The sequence below is a fragment of the Nomascus leucogenys genome, chromosome 13, assembly GCF_006542625.1.
Source record: "Nomascus leucogenys isolate Asia chromosome 13, Asia_NLE_v1, whole genome shotgun sequence".
Taxonomy (NCBI): Eukaryota; Metazoa; Chordata; class Mammalia; order Primates; family Hylobatidae; genus Nomascus; species Nomascus leucogenys.
Genome location: NC_044393.1, coordinates 648,915 through 674,545, shown reverse-complemented (window position 1 = coordinate 674,545; position 25,631 = coordinate 648,915). Strand labels below are relative to the sequence as shown.

The 25,631-nt window shown below is 54.2% G+C and overlaps 2 protein-coding genes across 4 annotated transcripts in view; one reads left to right on the top strand and one right to left on the bottom strand.

Moving 5' to 3' along the window:
- Positions 1 to 6,599: 6,599 nt before the first annotated feature.
- GMEB2 (glucocorticoid modulatory element binding protein 2) overlaps positions 6,600 to 25,631 on the bottom strand; it is a 41,791-nt gene continuing 22,759 nt past the window's right edge. For 2 of the 3 annotated variants that reach the window (XM_030825278.1, XM_030825279.1), the window contains exons 3-10: positions 23,598 to 23,695; positions 21,830 to 21,957; positions 16,723 to 16,826; positions 14,589 to 14,746; positions 11,973 to 12,044; positions 11,518 to 11,655; positions 11,091 to 11,213; positions 6,600 to 9,723 (exon numbers count right to left, since the gene is read on the bottom strand). In XM_030825278.1, coding sequence (XP_030681138.1) covers positions 9,083 to 9,723; positions 11,091 to 11,213; positions 11,518 to 11,655; positions 11,973 to 12,044; positions 14,589 to 14,746; positions 16,723 to 16,826; positions 21,830 to 21,957; positions 23,598 to 23,695 — 1,462 coding nt within the window. In that variant the 3' untranslated portion in view covers positions 6,600 to 9,082. Of the gene's footprint in view, positions 9,724 to 11,090; positions 11,214 to 11,517; positions 11,656 to 11,972; positions 12,045 to 14,588; positions 14,747 to 16,722; positions 16,827 to 21,829; positions 21,958 to 23,597; positions 23,696 to 25,631 lie in introns of those variants that run through there. The other variant, XM_030825280.1, reaches the window with a different exon arrangement.
- RTEL1 (regulator of telomere elongation helicase 1) overlaps positions 14,548 to 25,631 on the top strand; it is a 102,651-nt gene continuing 91,567 nt past the window's right edge. Inside the window, exons 1-2 of the mRNA XM_030825276.1 lie at positions 14,548 to 14,560; positions 23,823 to 23,829. The gene's annotated coding sequence lies outside the window, so the exon portion shown is untranslated. The remainder of the gene's footprint in view (positions 14,561 to 23,822; positions 23,830 to 25,631) is intronic.

Sequence of the window (25,631 nt, the reverse complement as noted above, 5' to 3'; positions counted from 1 at the left end):
ACAGCTGACCTGGAAGCCTGGGTCCCCTGACCAGCAGGACCTGCCCGTGGCCCTGGTGCTGCTCAGACCCCGAGTCCCCTCTGACTGGCAGGACCTGCCTGTGGCCCTGGTGCTGCTCTGACCCCAAGTCCCTTCTGTCACCAACCAGAATATGGCAGGAATGGCTAAGTGGCTGCCGGGTCCCAGAGTCAGCACACCTGGCGCTTTGCTCTCTGGACTGGCTCTGGGCCCTCAGCAGCCCTGTGGGGAGGCCCCATGGAGGAGCTGAGACCTCCAGCCCACCTGCAGCTCGAGTCCCAGCCCCAGCCTTACTGCCATCTCAGGGAGACCCCAGGCCTAACCCTCCCACCTAGACGACGCCCAGCTGTTAGATGTCTGTGTTGTTTAAAATAAACGTCCCATTAGGCAGGGGCGGGGGCGGGTGCCTGTAGTCCCAGCTACTCAGGAGGCTGAGGCAGGAGAATTGCTTGAACCAAGGAAGTGGAGGTTGCAGTGAGCCACCACACTCCAGCCTGGGCAACAGAGCAAGACTCCATCTCCAAACAAATAAATAAATAAAAATAAACATCTATGTTGTTTTAAGCCACTGAGTTTTGGGGCAATCTGTTCTGCAGCAGTAGATAGCGGAGTTATGCTGCCCCTGAAACAAGGAAGCAAGGCTGCCACCCAAGGCCAGCACCTCGTGGGGAGGGCCGGGCTGGGGGCTCACAGCTACCTCGGGAGGTCAGCTGGGTGCACTGTCAACCACCAGGGAGTCTCTCCGCAGACCAGTCACATTGGAGCTCCTTGGAGAGGGCAGGCTACCCACAACAGCAGCCCCAGGGCCGGGCGCTGAGCAGGCTCCACGTGCACAGAATGCTGCGAGAATTTGCGCGGAACGCTGTGTTCCTGGACGGAGAGGCTTAACATCACACAAAGATGTGAGTTCCTCGTAAATTAACCTGCAGTCGCCTGGTGGGCACACTGACTTTCAAGTTCATTTGGAAAAGCATCACATCACCAAGCAACGCTGGGCAGGCTGGCCTTTTTTTTTTTTTTTTTTTTTGAGACTGGGTCTCGTTCCATTGCCCCGGCGGGAGTGCAGTGATGCAATCACAGTTCACTGCAGCCTCGACCTCTGGCTCAAGCAGTCTTCCCCCCTCAGCCTCCTGAGTCGCTGGGACTACAGGTGCACACCACCACAGTTAGCTATTTTGGAGTTTTTTCTATGTTTTTCAGAGATGGGGTTTCTCAATGTTGCCCAGGCTGCTCTTGAACTCCTGGGCTCAAGCAAACCACCCACCTCGGCCTCCTTGAGTGCCAGGATTACAGGCTTGAATCCCGACGCCCAGCCCAGGATGATGACTAAAAAGGAGTCGCAGCAGGTGCTGGCACGACTTACTAAACACACAACACACCGCGAAGCCACTGAACCCGGAGTGGACGCACAGGTCCAGGGCAGAACAGAGAGTCCAGAAATAGAATCACACTCAGGAGTCTGGGGTGGGATGAAAGATTGGCTCTCGGCCAGGCGCGTTGGCTCACGCCTGTAATCCCAGCACTTTGGGAGGCCGACATGGGCAGATCACCTGAGGTCAGGAGTTCGAGACCAGGCTGGCCAACACGGTGAAACCCCATCTCTTCTAAAAATACAAAAAAAAAAAAAAAAAAAAATTAGCCGGGCGTGGTGGTGCACGCCTGTAGTCCCAGCTACTCGGGAGGCTGAGGCAGGAGAATCCCTTGAATCTGGGGTCGGGGGGGCGAGGTGGAGGTTGCAGTGAGCTGAGATCGTGCCATTGCACTCCAGCCTGGGAGATGGAACGAGACTCTGTCTCAAAAAAAAGAAAGAAAGAAAAGAAAGCTTGGCTTTCACACCCCAGAGAAAAACAATTCGTTGATGCATTCCACAAATTATCAGAACAACTGGTTAGCAGCATCTGGAAACAAAAATGGGAGGGACGGTCTCTGCGCAGCATTTTACACCATATGAAATAATCAAAGACTCACACGGAAGGAAAAGCCAACCGCAGAGGCGCCAGGAGAACCCAGGGCCGAAGCGTCTGATTCTCAGGACTCTCAGGACGGGAAAGGCCGTTCTAGGTGAAATCCAGCCCTGGGCCACTTGCCCCCAGCCAGGTTCAAGGACAGGGCTGGTGGCTTCACACATGCTGTGAGGGGCAAGCATACACCTCAGAAATCCACAAAACCTGTCTCCTGAAGCACTGGTTTTTTCTTCTTAGAGAACGAATTAAACATCTACCAGCACAACAGTGATAAATTCAATGACACAAAACAATTTCACATGGAAAAAAACACCATCAAAGGAGTCAAAAACCAAACATGAACAGAAAACAAAATTGCAGCTTATATCACAGCTAAAAGTCTCATCTCTCTAATATATATATTTTTTTTTGAGATGGAGTCTCGCTCTGTTGCCCAGGCTGGAGTGCAGTGGCGCAATCTCGGCTCATTGCAAGCTCCACCTCCCGGGTTCACGCCATTCTCCTGCCTCAGCCTCCCGAGTAGCTGGGACTACAGGCGCCCGCCACCACGCCCGGCTAATTTTTTGTATTTTTAGTAGAGACGGGGCTTCACCGTGTTAGCCAGGATGGTCTCGATCTCCTGACCTCGTGATCCGCCCGCCTCGGCCTCCCAAAGTGCTGAGATTACAGGCGTGAGCCACCGCGCCTGGCCCTGATCTTTCAAATATTTTAAAGATCTTATAAATTAAGAAAAACATGTATAATTTAAAAGAAAAATAGGCAAAGGATGCAAATCAATACTTCACAAAACGTGGAAAGTGAAATTGCTGTAAATGGAGTGAAATGTTCAACCTCGGCGTAAGGGAAACGCAAACCAGCCCCAGACAACCCGTCCACCTCTCTGACATGGTGGGCACTCAGCCAGAGTCTAAACTGGCAGCACCACTCTGGAAACCAGCCAGAGGGTGCACAGGACACGTGCCTTCCACATGGCTCCACAGAGGCTCCTGCACAGAGGGACATCTGTGCCCACCAGTGGCTCCCGGCAGCTCCTTCTACACCCAATGGACCAGGGATGCCCAGGGCCCCTCGCTCAGGGTCTCTGTAACGCGCAGTCTCCACCCTGTGCCATGGAAGACTCCAAGGCCATTAAAAATAAGGAGGTTGGCCAGGCATGGTGGCTCACACCTGTGATCCCAGCACTTTGGTAGGCTGAGGCGGGAGGATCACTTGAGCCCAGGAGTTCAAGACCTCAGTAAGCTGTGATGGTGCCAGTGCACTCCAGCCTGGGAGACAGATCAGGACTGTGTGGCCAGGACAGGAGGGAGACGTCCTGTTTTTGCCCACCTTTCACATCTGTGCACATCTTCTTAACTCAAAACAAAAACAAAAAGTGCCACCTTGAGTCCACAGAGCACTGAAAACCTGCAGGTTGCTGTGGACAGCTCTCTGGCTCCTGTCCAGCTGTACTCAGGCCAGAGCGACCCCTAACACAGGCTGAGTGTGAGACCACGGGAGACAGTTCCACGTACACACAGCACACGGCCAACAACACGCTCACACGGGCTGAATATCAGTAATATTATTGTATCCACGTCAGTTTCCTGATTTTGTAACGGACAGCTTCCATGTTCTGAGGAAACACACCCTGAAGTGATGGGGTGAAGGGTGAAGGGTGAAGGGTGAAGGGGTATTGTGTCTGAAAGGTGAAGGGGTATCATGTCTTACTCTCAGTCGCCCAGAACTACAGGCTTCTACAGAACCGGCAAAGTGGGCCAGAACAAAGTGACTGGTGAGTCTGGGTAGAGCACAGAGAGTCCTTTGTTCTATTTTTGCAACATTTGTGTACGTTTGTTTAAATTACTATATCAAATTACAAAGTAAGAAGTATCTGCCCAACACACCCTCAGGTTGTCTCATCCCGGTCCCCAGGTCCTCCTCACCGAGCGTCCCTGCCAGTGGGTTCCGTGGCCCCCCAGTGCCAGCCTGCCGTCTGTTGCCCTCTGCCGTTCGCCATCACTTGAACCCTGCAGGAAAACATACACACCGTCCCCAGTGTCACAGTGCAGGTGGAGGTCCCCAGGGTTTAGGGCCAGGCCTCAGTTTACCTGTGACTGTGGGCCATGTGCCCTCAGGCAGGACCTGGCTGCCTCTGGGTATAATTCACTTAAGCAGGTCTTTAACACCCGGTTCCCATCTTCCCAGAGACCCTCCCGGGTGCCCCCCCACCAGCCGAAAGCTCACACCCCTAGTGGAGGAGGTGATAGGGTCTGCAGTGGGAGGGAGTGGAGCCGATTCCGGATCTCCTCCTCTTGCGGCTGGGAGGCCTCCTTCGAGATGAGCCCCTGGGGAGAAAGTCAGGGGGACCACACCTCCTTGCAGGGGCGCCAGAAGGATCTGATGGGGGTTTAGTCCCAGGACGGGTCTACGCCCCCCGGGGCCTCCCAGCTGCTCTCTCCTCTATCCCTTCCTGGCCTCTGCACACACCACCATGTGTGTGTGACATTGTGAAATACACATTTATACATTTGGTCTCATCCCGTTTCCTGGCACAAACCCCTAAAATCCCTGGAATAGCCAAAGCGATAAGTGCCTTTTTGTGCTGATATTGATCGAAGGCTGGCAGCCTGGAGGCAGCCTCAGGATGGGGCTGGTCCTTAGAAAGGCCTCGGCAGGAGTAGAGGGTGGCACTTTCAGCCTTGTCCCAACCTCCAGGCAGGGGAGGGGAGAGGGGGCTGAAGGCGGTCCTCACCAGTGGCCAGTGATGTAATCAATCATGCCTGTGTAATGAAGCCTCCAGGAAGTCGCAAAAGGACAGGGCTCAGAGAGCTGTGGAGGTTCCTGGGTGGGGTGCCCTTGTGGGGTGAAAGCTCTGCGCCTCTCCCCTTATGCATCTCTTCATCTGCGTCCTTTGTAACGTCCTTTATAATAAATGGGTAAACGTGTTTCCCTGAGTTCTGTGAGCTGCTCTAGCAAATTAATCCAACCCAAATATGGGGGTTAGGAACCCCAATTTATAGCCAGTTGGTCAGAAGCACCTGGGGCTTGCGATTGGCATTGGGAGTGGGCAGCAGCCTTGTGTGGGCGTCTCCAGGTAGATGAGGATGTCTAAGGACAGACGGTGTCTCCAGGTTGGCAACAATGTCTCAGTCATTGCTGGTGAGGACGTGGAGCAACAGGAAACTCAGTCATTGCTAGTGGGAATGTGAGATGGTGCCACCACTGGAGGAAGACACTTTAGTAGTTTCTTACAAAACAATCCATTCTTACCACACAATCTAGCAGTTTCGCCCTTGGTATTTACCCTAATGAGTTGAAAGCTTAGGTCCACACAAAAACTTGCATGAGGGTTTTTAACAGCAGCTTTACTCATAATTGCCAAAACTTGGAAGCAACCAAGATGTCCCTCAGTTGCTAAATGGTACACTGTGGCCCATCCAAACAGTGGCATGTCACAAAGCACTCCGCCCTCTGTGGGGACTCTGCCTTCTGGAGTGTCCTGGGCTGGACAGGGCTGGACAGGCCACAGCCTACTCCGCACTCCTGTGACCTCAGCTGAGGAGTGGCCAGTGCTGCAGCCGGCCCCTGGGGACACTCAGTGGGTACAAGACATGACCCCCCTTGTAAGTTTGTATCTTGTGGCCTCTGAAACCCTATGAAGTATCAGGAGGAGGAGGAGGTATCATGGTGGGATATGGAGGGGTACAGCCCCCTCCAGGGGCAGAGGGAATGATGGGGGTGCTCAGGTGCTCAGGCCGTGTCAGCAAATGGGAAGGGTCACAGTGGAGAAAATGGGTAGCAGGAGGGTAGGAAGGGCCAGAGGTGGGAATCGGGTAGTTGTATCGACCTGAGAGGGATGGAGGGGGCCTGGCCTCACAAGAAGGGAATGTATCGTGGATGTGAGGTTGCAGGAAGGTGAGCCTGTGGGCAGGTGTTGGTGCTCCCCTCCCCGACGGGGTGGGATGGGGACAGAGCATGGGAGGGAGTATGAAGCAGGAGCTCTGTCTCGTACACATGGAATCTGAGGAGCTGGCAGATGACCTGTGGGGAGGGTGGTCCCGTGCCAATGTGTGCTGGAAGGACATGCATGTTTGTCAGCTCTGGGCTGCAGCAGGGCACAGGCATGGAAGATCAGCCATGGCAGAAGGGCAGGTTTCAGAGTGGACTCTTGGAACCAGCGCCCTGTGCCCCTCCGGCCACTGCCCCAGAGGGCACCCAATGACCTGGCTTTCGACGCCATTCTGCCTTGAGGGAAATGCCCAACTTTCCTAAGTGGAACCACGCAGGATGGACCTTTTTTTTTTTTTTGAGACAGAATTTCGCTCTGGTTACCCAGGCTGGAGCCCAATGGTGCAATCTCGGCTCACTGCAACCTCCGCCTCCCAGGTTCAAGCGATTCTCCTGCCTCAGTCTCCCGAGTAGCTGGGATTACAGGCACCTGCCACCATGCCCAGCTAATTTTGTGTTTTTAGTAGAGATGGGGTTTCACCATGTTGGCCAGGCTGGTCTCAAGCTCCTGACCTCAGGTGATCCGCCCGCCTCGGCCTCCCAAAGTGCTGGGATTACAAGCGTGAGCCACCGCGCCCAGCCTATAGACTTGATTTCTCTCCACACGTCATTCCAAGAGATAGACACTCAAACTAGGAAAATTGTTTTTATTTTAAATCAAAGTACCAGGCAGATACTTGCAAAACAACATACAAAGCAAAACTCAAACATGGCCCTTCCCTAGGGCGCCTCTGAGCAGGCACAGAGAAGTTCTCACCCTCTGCAAAATCCAATCCAATCCTCTCTTCTCAGAAAACCAAACCAAAGGCAGCCATGAAAACCCGTGTTCTGTATGTGGTTGAGAAGGTCCTCCTCTCTGCGTACTGGCTGGCCCCGAGGCGCAGAACTGGGAGGTCCAGGGAACCCTGCCCGAGGAGCCAGCAGGACCTGGAGGAGCCGGGGGCGGTGCTGACCACAACCTTCCCCACCCACTGCAGTGTGGTTCCCATGAGGATGGGGGCTTCCCCAGGGCCCTTCCCCACGCTGGGGCTTGCAGCCCCTGCCGGAAGCAGCTGGGTTGGCGGTAGACGTCCCCGAGGGCCTTGGGAAGCACTGGGAATGGGCTCCCAGCCCTGGTGGAACGGGGGATTGGGAATTAATTCTGAAGCTGGTTGTGGCTTATTTTTGTATGGCTCTGAAATTAACTTCCTCTCCCAATGCCTCAATAACTAAGGGGCAGGGGCAGAAAAGGTCCCAACCTTGTTCTTAAAAAGAAAGGAAATGAACCCACAACCCACTGAAGTTCTGTTGACGAGGGCTGTCAAGGCAGACGCACTCGTGACTTTGACAAAGGGAAGCAGCTGGAAGGTTGCGGGTCCCAGGGTCACAGGCAGCTGTATTAGTGACAGGTTCTGAGCTGGTGGGTGGGGGCTGCCGGGCCCCCCTGACCCCTGTAGAGTCATACCGCTGCATGCTGCAGAACTCAACTAGAGTGGAGATGAGTTTAAAACGGAGTATGTACATCAAAAGGTCAACATCACGCCAAAACCAGCTGACTGGGACAACAGCAAACAAAAACGTAACAGAGAAAACAAACAAGACACAGCCTCAGTAGCTTGACATGGGTGAGGGCGGCCAGGACAGGGCCCTGGTGACAATGGCGCAGAGGTGGGGTCTGGGCTGCTCGCTGGACGGACAGCCAGCCGGTTCCCTTCGGAGCAGTCAAGTGGGACACGGGACCCTCGCATTGCGGGGCCTCAGACGGGCCTTCAGCTGCCGACAGAATCAGCAGGAACGTCCAGGGGCATCTGGCCCTCAGGGTCCTCCCGGGACATGCCCTGCTGGGGACGGCAGGAGGTCTGGGCTGGCTGCTCCCTGAGATGCCTGCCCCAGGGCCCTGGCCTGGAGGGGCCTCAGCCTGGTCTTCCTTGTGAGTCCAAGGCCAGGTCTCAGGACAGCCATGGACAGCCCTTCCAGACAGGCTCTGGGCTCCACCTTCGGCAGCTGCCCTGACCAGCCCACCCTGGGCAGCCTCCTGAACACCCAGGGGCTCTCCCTTGGACAGAGGCCACCAAGGGCCAGCCCAGGGGCTGCATGGGCGCTGGGGGCCAGGGAGCCGAGAGCTGTTCTGTGGCGAAGCAGCCCAAGCCGAAGGGCCCCCACGTGAGTCCTCGACCTCCATAGTGACTGGTTGTTTATGCCCCTGCCCCAGGACTGAAGCCCTAGGGACACGCCTCACAGATCTCAGACCCCTGGGAGGGGCCGGCTCAGGGAGAGGCTGCCCAGGACCTCCACACCCGGTCAGGTGCACTCACAGGGGCTCAGGGGCCACCCAAAGAGCTAACTCGGGAAGCCTAGGCACTCAGCATTATTTTGGTTGAAAATGCTATAAATCTGACTCTTCCTAGAAGCCTACTAAGCAATTCACTTAAAAACACCCTCAGTACATGTGCAACAACGCCTGGACCACGCCTCGTCTGTGCGGCCCCTGGGCCACCTGAGCACCGGCTGGGGGCGGGGGAGGCGGGCACCCACCGGGATCTGCACCCCAAGCTCTGGGTGCGTGTTCCCACACAGGAGGAGAACGGGGCGCCAGCCACACTAAACCTACAGAAAACTGTGGGAAGAAACCAAATCCATAGGATCCATAGGTTTCACACTTGGGCTCAGCTCCCAAGTCATGAGTTAGTAATGTCCCCAGGGACCTGGCTGGGTGCAGACACCGGGGCCTCGTAACCTGCTGCACCGCGTCCAGCACCTGCAGGGTCACGCTCGGCACCTGGCTCTGCTTCCTCTGCCTCAGCTGCACCCAGGCTCCCCCTCGCCCCCGCCCACCTGGCTCCTGATCAAGGCCCAATGTGTAAACAGTATTAATAAGCAACAGATGGAAAAATATATTTCCCAAGAAAAAAGGGGGAGGAATCGTGGGACCTGAAGACCGATTTTCCAGGTTGCTCTCGCTGTTCTGCCCCCTTCTCTCTCCTCGTGATTTGTTTTGGCGACTCCTCTCTTTGGTTCTGCAGCCCACATGAGCCACCTGCCCGAGCCAGCCCTGCGGCCTCTGCCCGCTCCCTGCTGCCGCGGCTGAGAGGCAGCTGGCCCTGTCTGTCCGAGGGGCCTCGCCCTCCCGTCGGCTACTTCCGCTCGTGGTCCTCTGCCACAGCAGCCACCTCAATGGTGGCCGTGTGCTCCTCGGGCCCAGGGGCAGCCCCTGCGGGCACTGTCACAATTGTGCTAGAGCCAGGCGAGGCCTGGGCCACGTTCTGCAGGGTGGGGCCCAGGCCAGGCAATGTGAGCAGCTGCAGCGGGCTGACCACCTTGAACACCGTGCTACCGTCCTGCACGGCGGCCGTGCTCAGGACCGTGAGGCTGGACGCGTCCGGGTGGATCTCCACTGTGCTGGGGTAGGTGGAGCCGGAGGAGGCCAAGACTGTGTATCCCCCGAGCAGCGGGGAGGCTGGGGAGCTGGCAGGGGGGGCCTGAAGGGAACCCTTGCCCAGGACGGTGGAGGGCAGGGTGGACACCACTTTACCAAGGGGCACGCTGGTCAGCTGGGGGACGGGCACACCCGGGCCGAGCGCCAGCTGGGCAGACTGGGTGAGCACCTGCGAGGCCATGGCGGCCGGTCCTGATGTGGCACGTGCAAGCCGGGGCCGCTTCACAGGCGGTGGCAGGGAGACCGGCGTCAGCGTCATGAGCACGTTGCTGAGGTGCTGGGACTTGTGCTTCAGCTCCTTGGCTCGGCGACGATGCTCATCACACTGCTGCTCCAGGGCTGCAGGGAGGGACAGATGGCATCACATAGGGTCGGGGACATGGACGGCAGCATGCAGGGGACAGGGGCAGACATGCCACACCATCTGGGTGGCCCCTGGGTCAGTCGCAACCCAGGTCTGCTCACCTGATGCCACAAACCCAGATGACCACATGGCCACCAAAGGTGAGGTCTGTGGGAGACGGGACCCAAGATGGCCCTCGGGGTAGATACCAGCCTGTGCTGACCCAGGGTCTGCACTGACCCGGGGCCTGTGTGCAAATGTGGCAATGCCGTCTCAGACCCTCCTGCACTGACCCAGGGCCTGTCTCAGACCCTCCTGCACTGACCCAGGGCCTGTCCCAGACACCCCCGCACTGACCCAGGGCCTGTATGTAAGCGTGGAAATGCCGTCTCAGACCCTCCTGCACTGACCCAGGGCCTGCGTGCAAGCATGGAAATGCCGTCTCAGACCCCTGCATGAGCTTTCACACACCCAACGTGGAAAGTTGCTCTTGTGACATATTAAGATTGAGAGGAGGAAAAGCAGCACATATGGCACATGTGTTTAAACATAAACACGCACACACACACACACAGAGTGAACACACAATGAACACACAATGAACACACACAGTGAACACGCAGTGAACACACACACAGTGAACACATAGTGAACACGCAGTGAACACACACACAGTGAACACATAGTGAACACGCAGTGAATACACACACAGTGAACGCACACACAGTGAACACGCAGTAAGCACAGACCCCAAGAGGAGCGTGGAGGAAACGCACCAATGTCAGGGGCTTCAGCTCCGAGCAGGGTCAGGACCAGCCCTTCCCATTCTCTGTCATTGTTTTTTTTTGAGACAGGGTCTCGCTCTGTCACCCAGACTGGAGTGCAGTGGTGTGATCTCGGCTCACTGCAACTTCCACCTCCCGGGCTCAAGCGATTGCCTGCCAGCCTCCCGAGTAGCTGGGATTACAGGCGTGCACCACCATGCCCAGTTAAGTTTTTTCAGTAGAAAAAACCATGTTGGCCAGGCTGGTCTCAAACTCCTAGCCTGAAGTGATCCACCCGCCTCGGCCTCCCAAAGCGCTGGGATGACAGGCGTGAGCCACCGCGCCTGGCCTCTGTCATTTTCTCTTAATAACTACTTGGTTCATCACAGAAATGTCAGTAAATGTGAGCTTAGTGCGATGGAGAGGTCTGACTACATCATTTAAGTTCAGGTTGTTTTCCTTGCACAACAGCTGTGGAGAGAAGCTCGCCGTGGTGACTCCAGGAAGTGCATGTGAACACACAGCCGGGGGTGAACCCGTGGGCTCCCAGGTCCTCAGCCTACCGCCCAGGGGAGGGGGCGGGGGTGGTCTTGGCGTACCTGCCAGGTCCCGGGCGTACTGCTCCCGCGAGCGGTCCATCTGGCACTTGTGGCTGGCCAGCACCTTCTTCACCAGGTCCAGCATGCCGAAGTTCTGCACGATGTTGTTGAGGAGTACAGCATCTTGAAGGGTAACACGGACACTCAGTGAGAGCCCAGGCCCTTCCTAGAGAGTCAGACCACCACCACTGGGGCTGCTCCTCAGGAACCCAGCCAGCCAGGAGCCCAGTTCAGAGGGAGAAGACTGAGATACATCAAGGCGATCCTCCCACCAAGATCAGCCTCAGCACAGCAGGAGTCCCAAGCCTAGATTCAGCCTCCAACCCAGCAGCACAGAAGGGCCTAGGGGCAGGAGGGCCAGTGGCCTCACCTCCTGCAGACACTCCTGGGCTGCGGAGCCGGCAAGAGGGAAGATGCAGCTCCTCACCTCGAAGCTGCAGGGGAGGGTCCTGGACCCGCTGCTGCAGGCCTCTCATGGTCTCCACCAGCTCCTGGTGGAACTCCTGGATGACCTCGTCCAGCAGGCCGGCGTCCTTCAGCCCCCGCCAGAAGGTAAATGTGTCATCTGTGAGGGAAGGAGTGGGTTCAGTGGGCAGGGAAAGCGCTGCTACACGGGGCAGCCAACACAGCCATGAGGACATCACCACAGCCATGAGGACACCATGCCAGAGCCGGCAGCGCCTGGCACCGAGCTGGGCTTGTGCTGCCCAGACACACCCACAGTGCCGAAACCTAGCAGTCAGCCTCAGAGCGCCCAAGACAATGCTGCTGGAGCCAGACCTTTCTCCACAAAGACCCCACTGGCCCCACCTGGATTCCTGGAGCCCCTGTGTGGCCCGAGGTGGGCAGAGACCCCACCACCCAGCAGGAGGAACCTCGTACCTCCAATGGCCGCGGTCCAGTCGCCAGGGTCTTCACAGGTCTCTATGGTGATGGTCGCAGGAGACCCATTCACTGCAGCCGAAAGGGAACCTCAGGTGAGTGCTGTTTGACCACAGTCCCACACCCCACGTACCCCGTCTGCCCTCCTCACACCACCTTCTGAACCTCTCCATCTGTTTTCACAAAACTGACAAACACAGGATACACACTAGGACAACCAAAGCATTTACCTGCCTCGTATTTCACGGCTATTTTTAATCACAGACATTGTCACACATCAAAGGAGAAACGACGCGAAAAGAAATCCCTTGACCCCATCACCCAGTTTCAGCAAATCCTCAACACTTTACTCTTCTTGTCCATGTATGATTGGACTCAACAAGCACTTTCTACCAGACCGTCAGGAGCGAGACAAGGTGATCCTTCTGCTTGACTTGTTTTCCCACCGAGAGCTCTGCAGCTGCATCTGTCACCCATGGGGCTCACCCTCACCTCGCCTCTTCAAGTGATGCTTCATCGAAGTCATTGTAAATCTCAGTATCTATCATGTTTCCATTTTTCTACACCAGAACAAGTGGGGCTTTGAGAGACAGAAACCGTCCTGGCTCTTCCTGTGGGTCCCTCTCCCGCGCCTGCAGAACATGACTGGGCATGTCATTCATATTTGGCCATTTTTGGGCGTTGCTGATAGAGACTTTATACACAGATCCGGCTTAAAAAACAAACCCGGGGCCGGATGTGGTGGCTCACGCCTGTAATCCAGGCACTTTGGGAGGCTGAGGCGGGTGGATCACCTAAGGTCAGGAGTTCGAGAACAGCCTGGGCAACATGGCGAAACCCCGTCTCTACTAAAATACAAAAAGTCAGCCAGGTGTGGCGGCGTGCGCCTGTAATCCCAGCTACTCGGGAGGCTGAGGCAGGAGAATCGCTAAAACCCGGAAGGCAGAGGTTGCAGCGAGCCGAGATCAGGCCACTGCACTCCAGCCTGGGTAACAGAGCGAGACTCCATCTCAAAAAAAAACCAACAACCTGGAAGCAGTTTAATGTTTTGGTCATGCTGGCCTTTTCCACATTCATCAAAGACATGGCAGTGGTGAATATTACTCATACATTTGGAATTATGTGGGGCGTGAATGAGTAGTTTTTCCTAGTTTGGGCTGATACACCATCTTTTACTAACTGCACAGTAGCCAAGTCAATGGTTCTCAGAGATTTCAGGTTAAAGAACCCAAATCATCTTCAGAAGAGCTGAGCCTCAGCCTAGCTGTGAGGCACTGACTACAGGGTGTGGAAGGCCCAGTTCTTTCCCTGGCAGGTGATCAGGCAGGGCCCACACTAACACGGTGGAGCCGCTGGGGAGGCCCTGGGGAGGACAGACAGGAGGCTGGGCTCTACCTGGCCCCTCTGACCACAGCGGCCCAAGTGTCCTGGGCTTTTCAGGACTCAGCACTGAACCTGCCAGGCTGCCCCGGCAGGACATGGAAGGGGGCCCAGGAGAAGGGTGAGGCCTCCCTACTGCCCTGGCCTCACTCTCCTACCCAGCGGGACAGGACAGGACTCAACTGGGTGCCACCTGGGGCCAACAACAAGGACGTCCCTGGGCACACAGGAACACAATCCAGCCAGCAATGCGGAGTAGCAGCTTAGGGACAATGCACGTGGCATTGCTGGAAACACGTCACCAAAGACCACCCAGAGATGTGACCAGGGAGCCCAGGACCTAACTTCACTTCAACTTCAGTTTGTTTATTTGTTTGTTTTGAGATGGAATCTCACACTGTCCCCCAGGCTGGAGGGCACTGGAGCAATCTCAGCTCACTGCAACCTCCATCTCCTGGGTTCAAGCGATTCTCCTGCCTCAGCCTCCTGAGTAGCTGGGATTACAGGCATGCACCACCACACCCGGCTAATTTCTGTACTTTTAATAGAGACAGGGTTTCACCCTGTTGGCCAGGCTGGTCTCGAACTCCTGGCCTCAAGTGATCCGCCTGCCTCAGCCTCCCAATGTGCTGGGGTTACAGGTGTGAGCCACCGCGCCCAGCCTAACTTTAGTTTTAAGAAAAATTTCTCTATTCATAAAGCTGGAAAGAATTCTAGGGAATAACCTTTCCACAATTTAGAGCTATAGACACCAACATGGAAGAGTATCTAAACCGTCACCCAAAAACCCAAGTGGCAGGAATACCTGCAGCAAGGCACCCAGCACGGAAGGCTGGAGTGTAGGCGCACAGTTCCATAAACCGCCAGGTCAGGAGGGAAGTGGGTCCAGATCTGGGGCTGGGCCGTGGGGGTGGGAGGGAGGGGGCCGGGTGGGTGCCCAGGCACTCTCTGTTACTCGCTATACCCTTCCCCACACGTGAGTTATTGTATTACAACAAAAATGGCTTAAAAAGAAAAGTGCTTCAATCTTCCTTGTCAATGAAAGCAGCAATTCTGCCAGATCTCCTCTGTGAGGAAGGAGGAGGCCGATCCCAGATAACTTAGGGCCCCAGGCAGGAGACCAGTGGCCCTGGCGTGAGCAAACGCCTGGGGCCAGGGAGGCCCCCCAGGGGCATGTCACTCTGTGGCCATGGCCAGGGTGGGGCTGGGTCAGGACGAGCAGCCCTGTGCACCTACCGTCGGCTGCGGCAGGCGTGAGGGGAATGTACTCGGCCGACGTGGGGCTGCTCAGGGACACACGGGCTCCTGAGAGGTCAATCTTTGTGCTGCGGCAGGTGTTGGAGCAGACCTTGTCGTGCTGGTAGAAGTCCAGTTCCCCGGAGTCCATGATCTTCCTGTGACAGACGGTGGCACAGAGCGTCCAGGTTGGCCCCAGAGCCGATGGCACCTGGCCCGCCCTCCCTGACCTGGGCCGTCCACCTGTGTGGGGCAGTCCTAGCAGAGGCGCTGGCAGCTCCACAGGGCAGGGTGGGCTCCACTTCCCTCTTAGCGCAAGCTCAGCGTGCAGAACCTGCTGCTGAAGAAGCAGCTGGCCCAGCCCCACACCATGGCACTGTCCCCAGGAAGGGGTGACCACTGGCCAGCAGGTATCCTGGAGGTGCCCGTCAGAATCTGTGGGGCTGGGCCTTTCTGGGACGTCCCACTACCCCAGCCCCAAGGGAGTGACCCACAGCTAACAAAGGTGGGCCCAGCCCACCTGCATCATGCGTCACTCATTCTGAAGCAGAGGAAGGTTGGAAATCACTTCCAGCAGAAGCCTTCCTCCTTCTAAAGGCACAGAGACAGCAAAGGGGAGTGATGAGGGCACAGGACAGCACCAACGGCCATGGCTGCCGCTCATCCTCATCTTTACCAGGAAGGTTTCGCATGGCCCAACCTGCTGAGACCCGCCCTCCCAGGGCCCTCTCTTCTGCCTCTCTGGAGGTCCAGGGTCTCAGTCCTGTGTGTCTCAACGAGCCTGCCTTGACCCATGAAATGAGGGTCAGAGGCTCCAGCCTCATTCAATCTTTGGGCAGCGCTGACCTCAGGCACACACAGGCTGATGCTTCTGTGGTCAGCTCAGGACTCGCCTACCTGGCCGGTGGTCCCCACAGCTGTGCCACCAGCCACGTTCCAGAAAATCAGAGGCCAGTTCAGCTGGACAGGGCCTGAGCCATGGGAAAGGACCCAGGGCTAGTCACTCATGAGGCCTCAAACTCTGACTCCAGCACAAAGCAGGGGCCCTCCTTGGGAAGCAAGGTAGAGGCCAAGCCCACAAAGACCGAAACTGAGGCTCATGATTCACAGATAAAGTGAAGGCCGGGCACGGTGGCTCATGCCTGGAATCCCAGCACTTTGGGAGGCTGAGGCAGGTGGATCACCTGAGGTCAAATGTTGGAGCCTAGCCTGGCCAATATGGCGAAATCCCGTCTCTACTAAAAATAAAAAAATCAGCCGGGTGTGGTGGCAAGCACCTGTAAACCCAGCTACTGGGGAGGCTGAGGAAGAGAATCGCTTGAACCCAGGAGGCAGAGTTTGCAGTGAGCCAAGATCATGCCACTGCACTCCAGCCTGGGCAACAGGGCAAGACTCCGTCTCAAAAAAAAAAGTGACAGAAATGACAGAAATAAAGAATAACATAAAAGGCCAAAATCTGATGCACAAATACCAGATTATACCTTTCTTTTTTTTTTATTTTCAGAATGCATAATTGGAACAGACCCTTTTCTTTTCCCTTTTATTCTTTTTTTTTTTTTTTTGAGACAGAGTCTCCCTCTGTAACCCAAGCTGGATTGCAGTGGCACAATCACAGCTCACTGCAGCCTTGACTTCCAGGCTCCAGTGATCCTTCCACCTTAGCCTCTCGAGTAGCTGGGACCACAGGCATATGCCACCAAATCCAGATAATTTTTTTTATTTTTAGTAGAGATGAGGGCTCATTATTTTGCCCAAGCTGGTCTCAAACTCTTGGCATCAAGTGATCCTCCTGCCTCAGCCTCCTAAAGTGTTGGGATTACAGGTGTGAGCCACGTGTCCAGCCAACCCTTTATTTTACAACGGTGAAATAGCCACAAGCACCTTCAGGTAAAGAATTGGTGGAAATTAAAATGACTGACAAAACAATTCTAAAAATCTGATAGTGTCCCTGTTGGCAGGGGTGTGGGAGTCGGGTCTACTGTTTTGGGTGTGAGCAGGTGCAGCCACCCGGGAGGTTGTCAGCACTCACCACATCTAAAATACGCCTCATCTTCAAAATCCCAAAACCCCACAAGAAAGCAAGAGCTGCCAGGGCCCCTTCCAGCAGGGAGGCTAACCCTGCGCCAGCGCCCACCTGAGCATGATGCCGTTCATACGGATGGCTCTCTTCCAGTCCTTCAGGGTGGACTTCCCAGCCAGGTGCACAAACTCCTTCGGGCTGATTACGTGCTCGTCGTACTGTGGGGGACACAGTCATGTGGGTCAGGCTTGGCCGGGACACCACATAGGGTGCCCCCATCTCCTACCCGACCCTGAGTCAGGGGCACAAGGCAGGAAGAGCGCCACGGCACGGCTCTGACTAGTGCAGGTCTCCTACAGAGCATTCAGGTAAAACAAGGACATGACCCACAGGCACAGTGGCTGCAGTGGGGAGCGGCTGTCTCCTCCAGCCCTGAGGGGGCTGAGCTGCTGTGTGCCTGGGGCTAGACAGGGCTGGGCTGACCACACCAGGTAGAAGGTGTGTGGCCTTCTCTTCCTCCAGGTAGACTAAGCAAACTGCTTTTGTGCAATGTTATTTTATAAATACACATAATTGCATACGTTACATTGCAGATGGCAACAGATGCCAGCATACGGGTGGAGCTGGGAACGCCGCCTTCCTCAGGTCCCTCCTGACACCACCTTCCCCGTGCAGCAAATGCCGGCATCTGCTCTCACTCTGACACACACACACACCACACACACACACACACACACACACACAGTCTGTTTCTAAGCCAGGGGAACACTCCTGCTTGCTAATTTCACCCATGTGGGAGCTCAGAGAACCTGAGAAGGTAAAATATCCTGTTCAATCTTGTTACACAAGCAATTATTGAAACCAAAAAGGGGAAATAAAACCGCATTTACTTAGAAAACAAGCAGGCTGGGGATGGAGGAGTCACGAGGTCTCAGCAGCTGGACCCAGGAGGCCTGAGTACGGGGGCCACCTCCACCCCCGGGCCGTGCCCAGGTCTAGCTCGCTGAAGGAAGCGACGCTCCCAATCCGAGCCCACCCTCTCATGACCCCTGTGCCACAGATGCGAACACTGAGCCCAGCCAGTCTCTGGCTCTCCCTCACACAGCTGATCAGGGAGATCCGACAGAAGTCCAGCAGGTGGAATCCAGAAGATTCTCTGGCCACTGTCGGAGCCTGGCAGGAAGCCTGAACTGGCTGTGACTGAGGCTGCTTCTGGCCATCACCTCTACCCAACATGGCTCACACCTAGAAAACTCAACTGTACCCAAAGGGCCTCATCCTACCTAGAGCTCTGGGCTCAGCCAGCCTCACCTCCCCACCCCTCCTAGGCCTGCCTCTTTCCTTTCTTGCTTTCACCTTTGTTACTCTTCTCACCCCAGGTTTTCCTCTCCCAGCTAGGAAGCTACATGCTGTACTCTCCTGAGTGGCTCCAGGTGCTTGAGCATGTCACGCTTACCAGAACTGCCAGAGCCCAGAGCTAACGCGGCCCGCTCCTGACCCTCCAGAGCTAACGCGGCCCGCTCCTGACCCTCCAGAGCTAACGCGGCCCGCTCCTGACCCTCCAGAGCTAACACAGCCCGCTCCTGACCCTCCAGAGCTAACACAGCCCGCTCCTGACCCTCCAGAGCTAACACAGCCCGCTCCTGACCCTCCAGAGCTAAAGCGGCCCGCTCCTGACCCTCCAGAGCCAATGTGGCCCGCTCCTGACCCTCCAGACCACAGCCACGTGGCCCTGCTCTCATCTCTGAGGTCCTCCTAGGGCGTCTCTATCGATGCTGAATAGAGAGGACTGGTCGGATTACCCACGTATCCCCCTGACTCTTCACACCTTCTCACACCACAACACTTCCATCTGGAGGCCTCTTATCTCCGCCTGCAACGCACATTCAGAACATCCTTCAGTCATGATTTGCTGGTGGCAAACTTGTGTCTTTTTCTGAAAATGTCTTTCTTCCAGCATAATTTTAAAGACGACCTCACGGTGTCATCACTCGCCACACAGTGAGGCTCTGGCACTGCCACCTCTGCTCCTGCACTGCTTTCAGAAGCTCACAGCCGGCAGGATTCTTGCTCCTGAGCGATCCGTCTCTCCTCCTGGCTAGACTGAGGATCTTCTCTGTTCCCGTCATTCTGGAATTTCATTATGATGTCACCTATGGTACATTTCTTTAGTGTTTCCAACTTCTAATTCTGATACAATTTCAAACTCACAGGGTAATTGCCAGGATAGTCCAGGGAGCTCTCACATGCGCGTTCCAGACTCACTGCCTGCTCCCTTGCCCCCACCTAGACCTGTACATATGCAGCTGCTGTGAGTGAAGCAGAGACGTCGGGACCCTGAGCCCTCAACACTTGCGTATATTTCCTAAGAACAAGGTTCTCTTATGCAGCCACAGAATGCCTCACATCAGGGAACTGTCATTCATACATTATTCTCTAACCCACTGTCCATATTCAAATTCATGAATTGTCCCAGTGATAGCCTTTTTGCAAAAAAAAATTTTTTTTTGAGACAGAGTCTCACTGTCACCCAGGCTGGAGTGCAGTGGTGCAATCTTGGGCTCACTGCAACCTCCACCTCCCGGGTTCAAGAGAGTCTCTTGCCTCAGCCTCCCGAGTAGCTGGGAGTACAGGCACATGCCACCATGCCTGGCCAATTTTTTTGTATTTTTCGTAGAGATGGGGTTTCACCATGTTGGCTGGGCTGGTCTCAAACTCCTGACCTCAGGTGATTCACCCACCTCGGCCTCCCAAAGTGCTGGGATTACAGGCCTGAGTCACCATGCCCAGCCTGCATTTTTTTCTGATGCAGGATCCAGCCCAAGACTGTGGAGCATGCAGCTGCCTTGCTCTTCAGCTTTCGTCCCCATTAAGACTGCAGCAGGCTGGGCACGGTGGCTCATGCCTGTAATCCCAGCACTGTGGGAGGCCGAGGATGACGGGTCACCTGAGGTCAGGAGTTTGGGCTCAGACTGGCCAACGTGGCGAAACCCTGTCTCTACTAAAGATACAAAAATTAGCCGGGCATGGTGGTGGGTGCTTGTAGTCCCAGCTACTCAGGAGGCTGAGGCAAGAGAATCATTTGAACCCAGGAAGCGGAGGTTGCGGTGAGCCGAGATCGCACCATTGCACTCCAGTCTGGGCGACAGAGGAAGACTCCGTCTCAAAAAAAAAAAAAAAGATGGAGCAGCTTCTCAGCCTGTCTGTGTTTTTCTTCGCCTTGACATTTTTGGAGCTTGTGGGTCAGGTGTTACGTAGGCTGTCTCTCCATGTGTGTCTGCTGTTTTCTCATGAGTAGAGTCAGACTATGAACTGTTGGAAGAACACCACAGAACTCCTGCTCACTATAGCAGGAGGCTCAACGGGGAGGTCTGTCCAAGCCTGATGATGTGAAGATGGATGGCTGGGTTAAGGAGGCACCTGCCAGCTTTCCCACCACAGCTACGACTGACGTCTGCAATGGCTGCGTGGTTTACAGGGATGCTCTGAAACTAGTCTGAGCACCTGCTCATGACTCTGACCCCACCATTCCTCCCACGCTTTACTTCTCTCTATGCATGTATTTAACATAAATAAATAACATGAAATATATGGAGATAGGTATATAGACTCATAGATTTTATTTTACTCGAGTGATGACCCATGACTATCACTATTTATTTGGATGCTAAAAGCCACCCTAGATCTGGCAGTGGGGTCTTCATCCAGGCTGGAGTCAGTCAGGGCCCTCACACTGTGGACCACTCTTCCTCACTTATGAAAGTTCTCAGTCTCTCTCTCCTCCTTCCAGAACTCAAATAGATGTGTTCGACTCTCGTGCTTCCTGAATAAATCGCTTTATTTCTATTTACCAGTCCTAATTCTCTCTTCAGCTATGGCTAATCTGCTAAAGACCTATCCACTAAGTGTTGAATTTCAATCCTATCTCTAGTTGTGTTTCTGCAGAATCTACTTATGCTTTACTCATGCTCTCTCTTTTTTTTTTTTTAAGAGGAAACTGGAGTCTCAGTATGTTACCCAGGCTGCTCTTGAACTCCTGGGCTCAAGCAATCCTCCTGCCTCGGCCTCCCAAACTGTCAGGATTGCAGGTGTTAAGCCATGGTGCCTGGCCTCTTTTATTTCTTAAAATAAATTATTAAATATAACGATTTTATCTTCTAAGCCTTAAAACCCCAACAGCTGAGGCTGCTGCAGGGCCGATTCTGCAGCCTGTGGCTTCTGTGTGGCCTGTGGCTTCTGTCCAGGAGGGGCAGCCTCTTCCACACGGTGGGAGGGCCTCCCAGCCTCCCTGTGGCTTCTGTGTGGCCTGTGGCTTCTGCTCCAGGAGCACTGCTTCTTGCATGTCCAGGGTTCTGCGGAAATTACTCGAAACCCGAGATAAAGGTGAATTCTTCCAAAAAGTATTTTTTGTTTGTTTCTGTCAGATTCCTGGGGGAACTGCCAGCTGGAAGCCACTGATAACTACACTCTCAGCTTGAGGCTTTCAGACCATCCAGGCCACCTATGAATCCTCAAGGGGGTGTCTCCTTCCCTGTGCTGGGGACAGGAGGTATGGGAGTATGCGGTGGATTCACCCTTGGAGGTGCCAGCTTTGGAAGGGACAGTCCCCACCCCCCACCCAGCACACACCTCGAGGAGGCCTTGGGCTTTGTCTTCTGATTTCCAGCCCTGCAAGGCTAGGAAAACCAAGCTCAGGCCAAGGCTCTCAGGGCAAAAGCTGGGCACGGCACCCCATCTGCCTCTCAATTCTGTCACTATTAGGTCCCCAGGCCTCAGCACTTCCTCTTTCTTAGCCCGTGTGAGGCAGCATCTGTAAGATGCTTTATGGAAATGTCTTCACTGGCACTTTCGGCTGTTCCAGCACAGGTGAGCCTGGGCACCTGACCTATCAGTGTTGTCAGAAAGAGAAGACCTTTCCCACTCATCCTAATCCTTACCAAGGAGGCAGTCTTTTTGGAGCAGCTCTCACTGGATCTGCTGGGTAAAGCTCCTTGTCCAGGGGCAGCCTCTTCCACACGGTGGGAGGGCCTCCCAGCCTCCCTGCCACAGTGCACTGTGGCCACAGCAAATTCCTTTTCCTGAAGGTTCTTCCCGCGCCTCCTTCACTCTCCCCAGCCCTGGAGACCCTGCCTCAGGATGCACTTGGCACAGCTGCACCACCGAAGCAGTCACAGACGCCATGAGGCCTCTCTCCTGGGCCCTGAACGCAGCCTGTGCTCACCTGAACACATTTCACATTGATGCCAGGACACACAAACTTCCTCCAGATGAGGTTGGCTCTGCTGTCCCCACAGGTGATGGGGTACACAATCTCAGCCTCCAGGTTCTCCCCCTCTTCAGCCATCTTCACTTCTCACAGGCACATTGACAGGGAAGGGTAAAAGCAGAAAATCAGTTACAACCTCTTCAAAGCATTTCCTGAAAATGCAGAAAATAGCTACCAACATGGAAACCAAAAATTAAAATCCAGGAAGGCCTGAGATAGAGCCAAGGTGGGCAGGGCATGCCCATCAGTACCGTTAGAGTTTCAGGGTTAAACTCACTAAACAGATTTAAATATCGTTACATTAACAGAATTCCATTAAACTATGGTTCAACTGAAGAGCCACTTAGGAAAATAAAATTAAATTTTAATTGAAACAATTCTAGGGAAACCTAAGGTTTTAAAGGTTCTAGGGCCTTTAATCTCAGGCAAAAGAAAAATATTAAGAGTGTTATAAAGAATTTTTGTAATCCCAGCACTTTGGGAGGCCGAGGCGGGCGGATCACGAGGTCAAGAGATCGAGACCATCCTGGCCAACATGGTGAAACCCTGTCTCTACTAAAAATACAAAAATTAGCCGGGCATGGTGGTGGGCACCTGTAGTCCCAGCTACTTGGCAGGGCTGAGGCAGGAGAATGGCGTGAACCCGGGAGGTGGAGGTTGCAGTGAGTCGAGATCGCACCACCACACTCCAGCCTGGGTGACAGAGCGAGACTCCATCTCAAAAAAAGAAAAAAAAAAGAATTTTTACTGGGCCAGGTGAGGTGGCTCACACCTGTAATCCCAGCACTTTGGGAGGCCCAGGTGGGTGAATCACCTGAGGTCAGGAGTTTGACACCAGCCTGGCCAACATGGCAAAACCCCATCTCTACTAAAAATACAAAAATTAGCTGGGCATGGTGGCATGCACTTGTAATCTCAGCTACTTGGGAGGCTGAGGCAGGAGAACTGCTTGAACCTGCGGGACAGAGGTTGCAGTGAGCTGAGATCATGCCATCACACTCTAGCCTAGGCGACAGAGTGAGACTCCGTCTCAAAAAAAAAAAAAAACAAAACAAAACAGAATTTTTACTGGCCAGGCTCAGTGGCTCACACCTGTAATCCCAACACTTTGGGAGGCTGAGGCTGGAGGATCACATGAGGCCAGGAGTTCGAGACCAGCCTGGGCAACAGTGGGACCCTATTTCTTGAAAAAAAAAAAAAAGTTTTTTAATTAGCTGGGTGTGGTGGCACATGCCTGTAGTCCCAGTTACTCAGGAGGCTGAGGTAGGAGAATCATCTGAGCCTGGGAGGTCAAGGCTATGGTGAATGGTGATCGTGCCACTGCATTCTAGCCTGGGCAACAGAACAAGCCCCTGTCTCAAAAAACAAAACCTTTTTTACTACCATTCACTCATCATTATAATAAACAGACACAGGCAAAACAAGAGTACTGAAACAATGAGAAGAAAACAAAATCCCAAAGAGGAGAGAGCTGCAAACTTGGGGCCAAGTGACTTTGCTCTCCTATTAGCCATGGGCAGAGAAAGGGCTGTCATTACAGACACATGGCAGGCCCCACCTGGGGGCCCTGGGGCCTGGCCTCTCACTCCTAAGGGCACACAGCTTGGGAATCAGCCCGAACGAAGACCGTGTATATCTCTGGCTGTTCGTCATTTTGACTGCAGGACTGTCCTGTCCCTACTGCGGCAAGAAGGCAAACTTCCCACCTAAGACTGCTTCCTACCTAACACGGCTTCCTTGAGTTGGGAGGAGGCTGTGAAGGCCGCGGCAGCTGCCGCCGCTGCATTTTCTGTCTCCATGTTATCTTCTGTCAGGTCGCCCCTGGTGAAGTGAAGGGAGGAGAGAATAGAATCAGGATCCCGGAGGGCACAACCTGCAGGGCACTATTTTCCTGACAGCGCTTTGCTGACCTGTTACACTTTTCTAATTTAATTCAGAAATGGCAGAGGGGCCGGGTGCGGTGGCTCATGCCTGTAATCCCAGCATTTTGGGAGGCTGAGGTGGGAGGGTCACTTGAGGTCAGGAGTTCGAGACCAGCCCGGCCAACATGATGAAACCCCATCTCTACTAAAAAAAATACAAAAATTAGCTAGACATGGTGGTATATGCCTGTAGAAGTTGGGGTAGGAGAACCACTTGAACCTTGGAGGCAGAGGTTGCAGTGAGCCAAGATCACACCACTGCACTCCAGCCTGGGTGACAGTGCGAGATGCCGTCAAAATTAAAAAAAAAAAAAAAAAGAAATGGCAGAGACTGCGCAGGTCCGAGCACTGATGGGGACAAGCTGGTCTCGAGATCACACATTTTGTGTGTGGCTCATGGTGGCGCGCACCCAGAACAGCACCCAGCAGGTAAAGCCAGCAGGTGAGGCTGGGTGCAGTGGCTCACGCCTGTAATCCCAGTACTTTGGGAGGCTGAGGCGGGCAGATCACTTGAGGTCAGGAGTTCGAGACCAGCCTGGCCAACATGGTGAAACCTCATCTCTACCCAAAATACAAAAATTAGCCGGGCGTGGTGGTACACACCTGTAATCCCAGCTACTTGGGAGGCCGAGACAGGAGAATCGCCTGAACCCTGGAAACGGAGGTTGCAGTCAGCTGAGATCGTACCACTGCATTCCAGCCTGGGCGACAGAGCGAGACTCTGTCTCAGGGGAAAAAAAAAAAACCCAGCAGCTGAAACCAGCGGGATTCATGGAGGCAGCAAGTGCCCCAGCAAGGATTCTATGCTTCCATTTCTGTCTTTAATATAAAGTGTTTTATTTCCACGATAATTACTTCATATGGCTATAGAAACTATCAGAAAATACAAACTTTTATAAGAAAAGTCACTATGGCCCAACCTCATAACAAACTAAATTGTAGACAAAAGGGTAAAAGACGAAACCATAAAAGTATTAGAAGGAAAAAAATAGGTTTTTTTTGCTTGTTTCAAAGTGACAAAGGGTTTTCTCATACAATACAAAACCAAGAAATAAAAACAAAGATAACTTTGCCTTAAAATATAAAAATAAAAACTTTCAATGCCAGGAAAAAAAAACACCACAAACAAATTTTTTTTTTTTTTTTTTGAGACGGAGTCTCGCTCTGTCGCTCAGGCTGGAGTGAAGTGGCTCTCGGCTCACTGCAAGCTCCGCCTCCCAGGTTCATACCATTCTCCTGCCTCAGCCTCCAGAGTAGCTGGGACTACAGGCGCCCACCACCATGCCTGGCTAATTTTTTGTATTTTTAGTAGAGACAGGGTTTCACTGTGTTAACCAGGATGGTCTCGATCTCCTGACTTCATGATCCTCCCGCCTCGGCCTCCCAAAGTGCTGGGATTACAGGCATGAGCCACCGCGCCCAGCCACCACAACAATTTTTTAAGAAAAGGAAGAACTTGGTGGTAAAATGATTAAAACATAAGGACAACAAACCACTAATTTCCTGATATGACATAAAGAGGTCCCACCATTGCACTCCAGACCAATGTCACAGCACAACAGGGAAACGCAAAGGCCGCAAGCAGGGGCCCTGGAGAAACCCTGGGAACACACTCATGAGAAATGCAAACAGAAACCAGCACAGGAGGCCGCTTTCCCCTAGAGAGCCCACAGAAAGGAACCAGCATCACCACGCGTATGGGAGAGTCTTGGGGTGGTGGTGCCGGCCCAGGACGCGGGACTCCAATGGCATCGTTGGTGAGAGCTATGAGGAGGGCACTCCACCTGCAGCCTAGAAACATGCCCCTCTGACCCACCTCCATTTCTAGAAACATG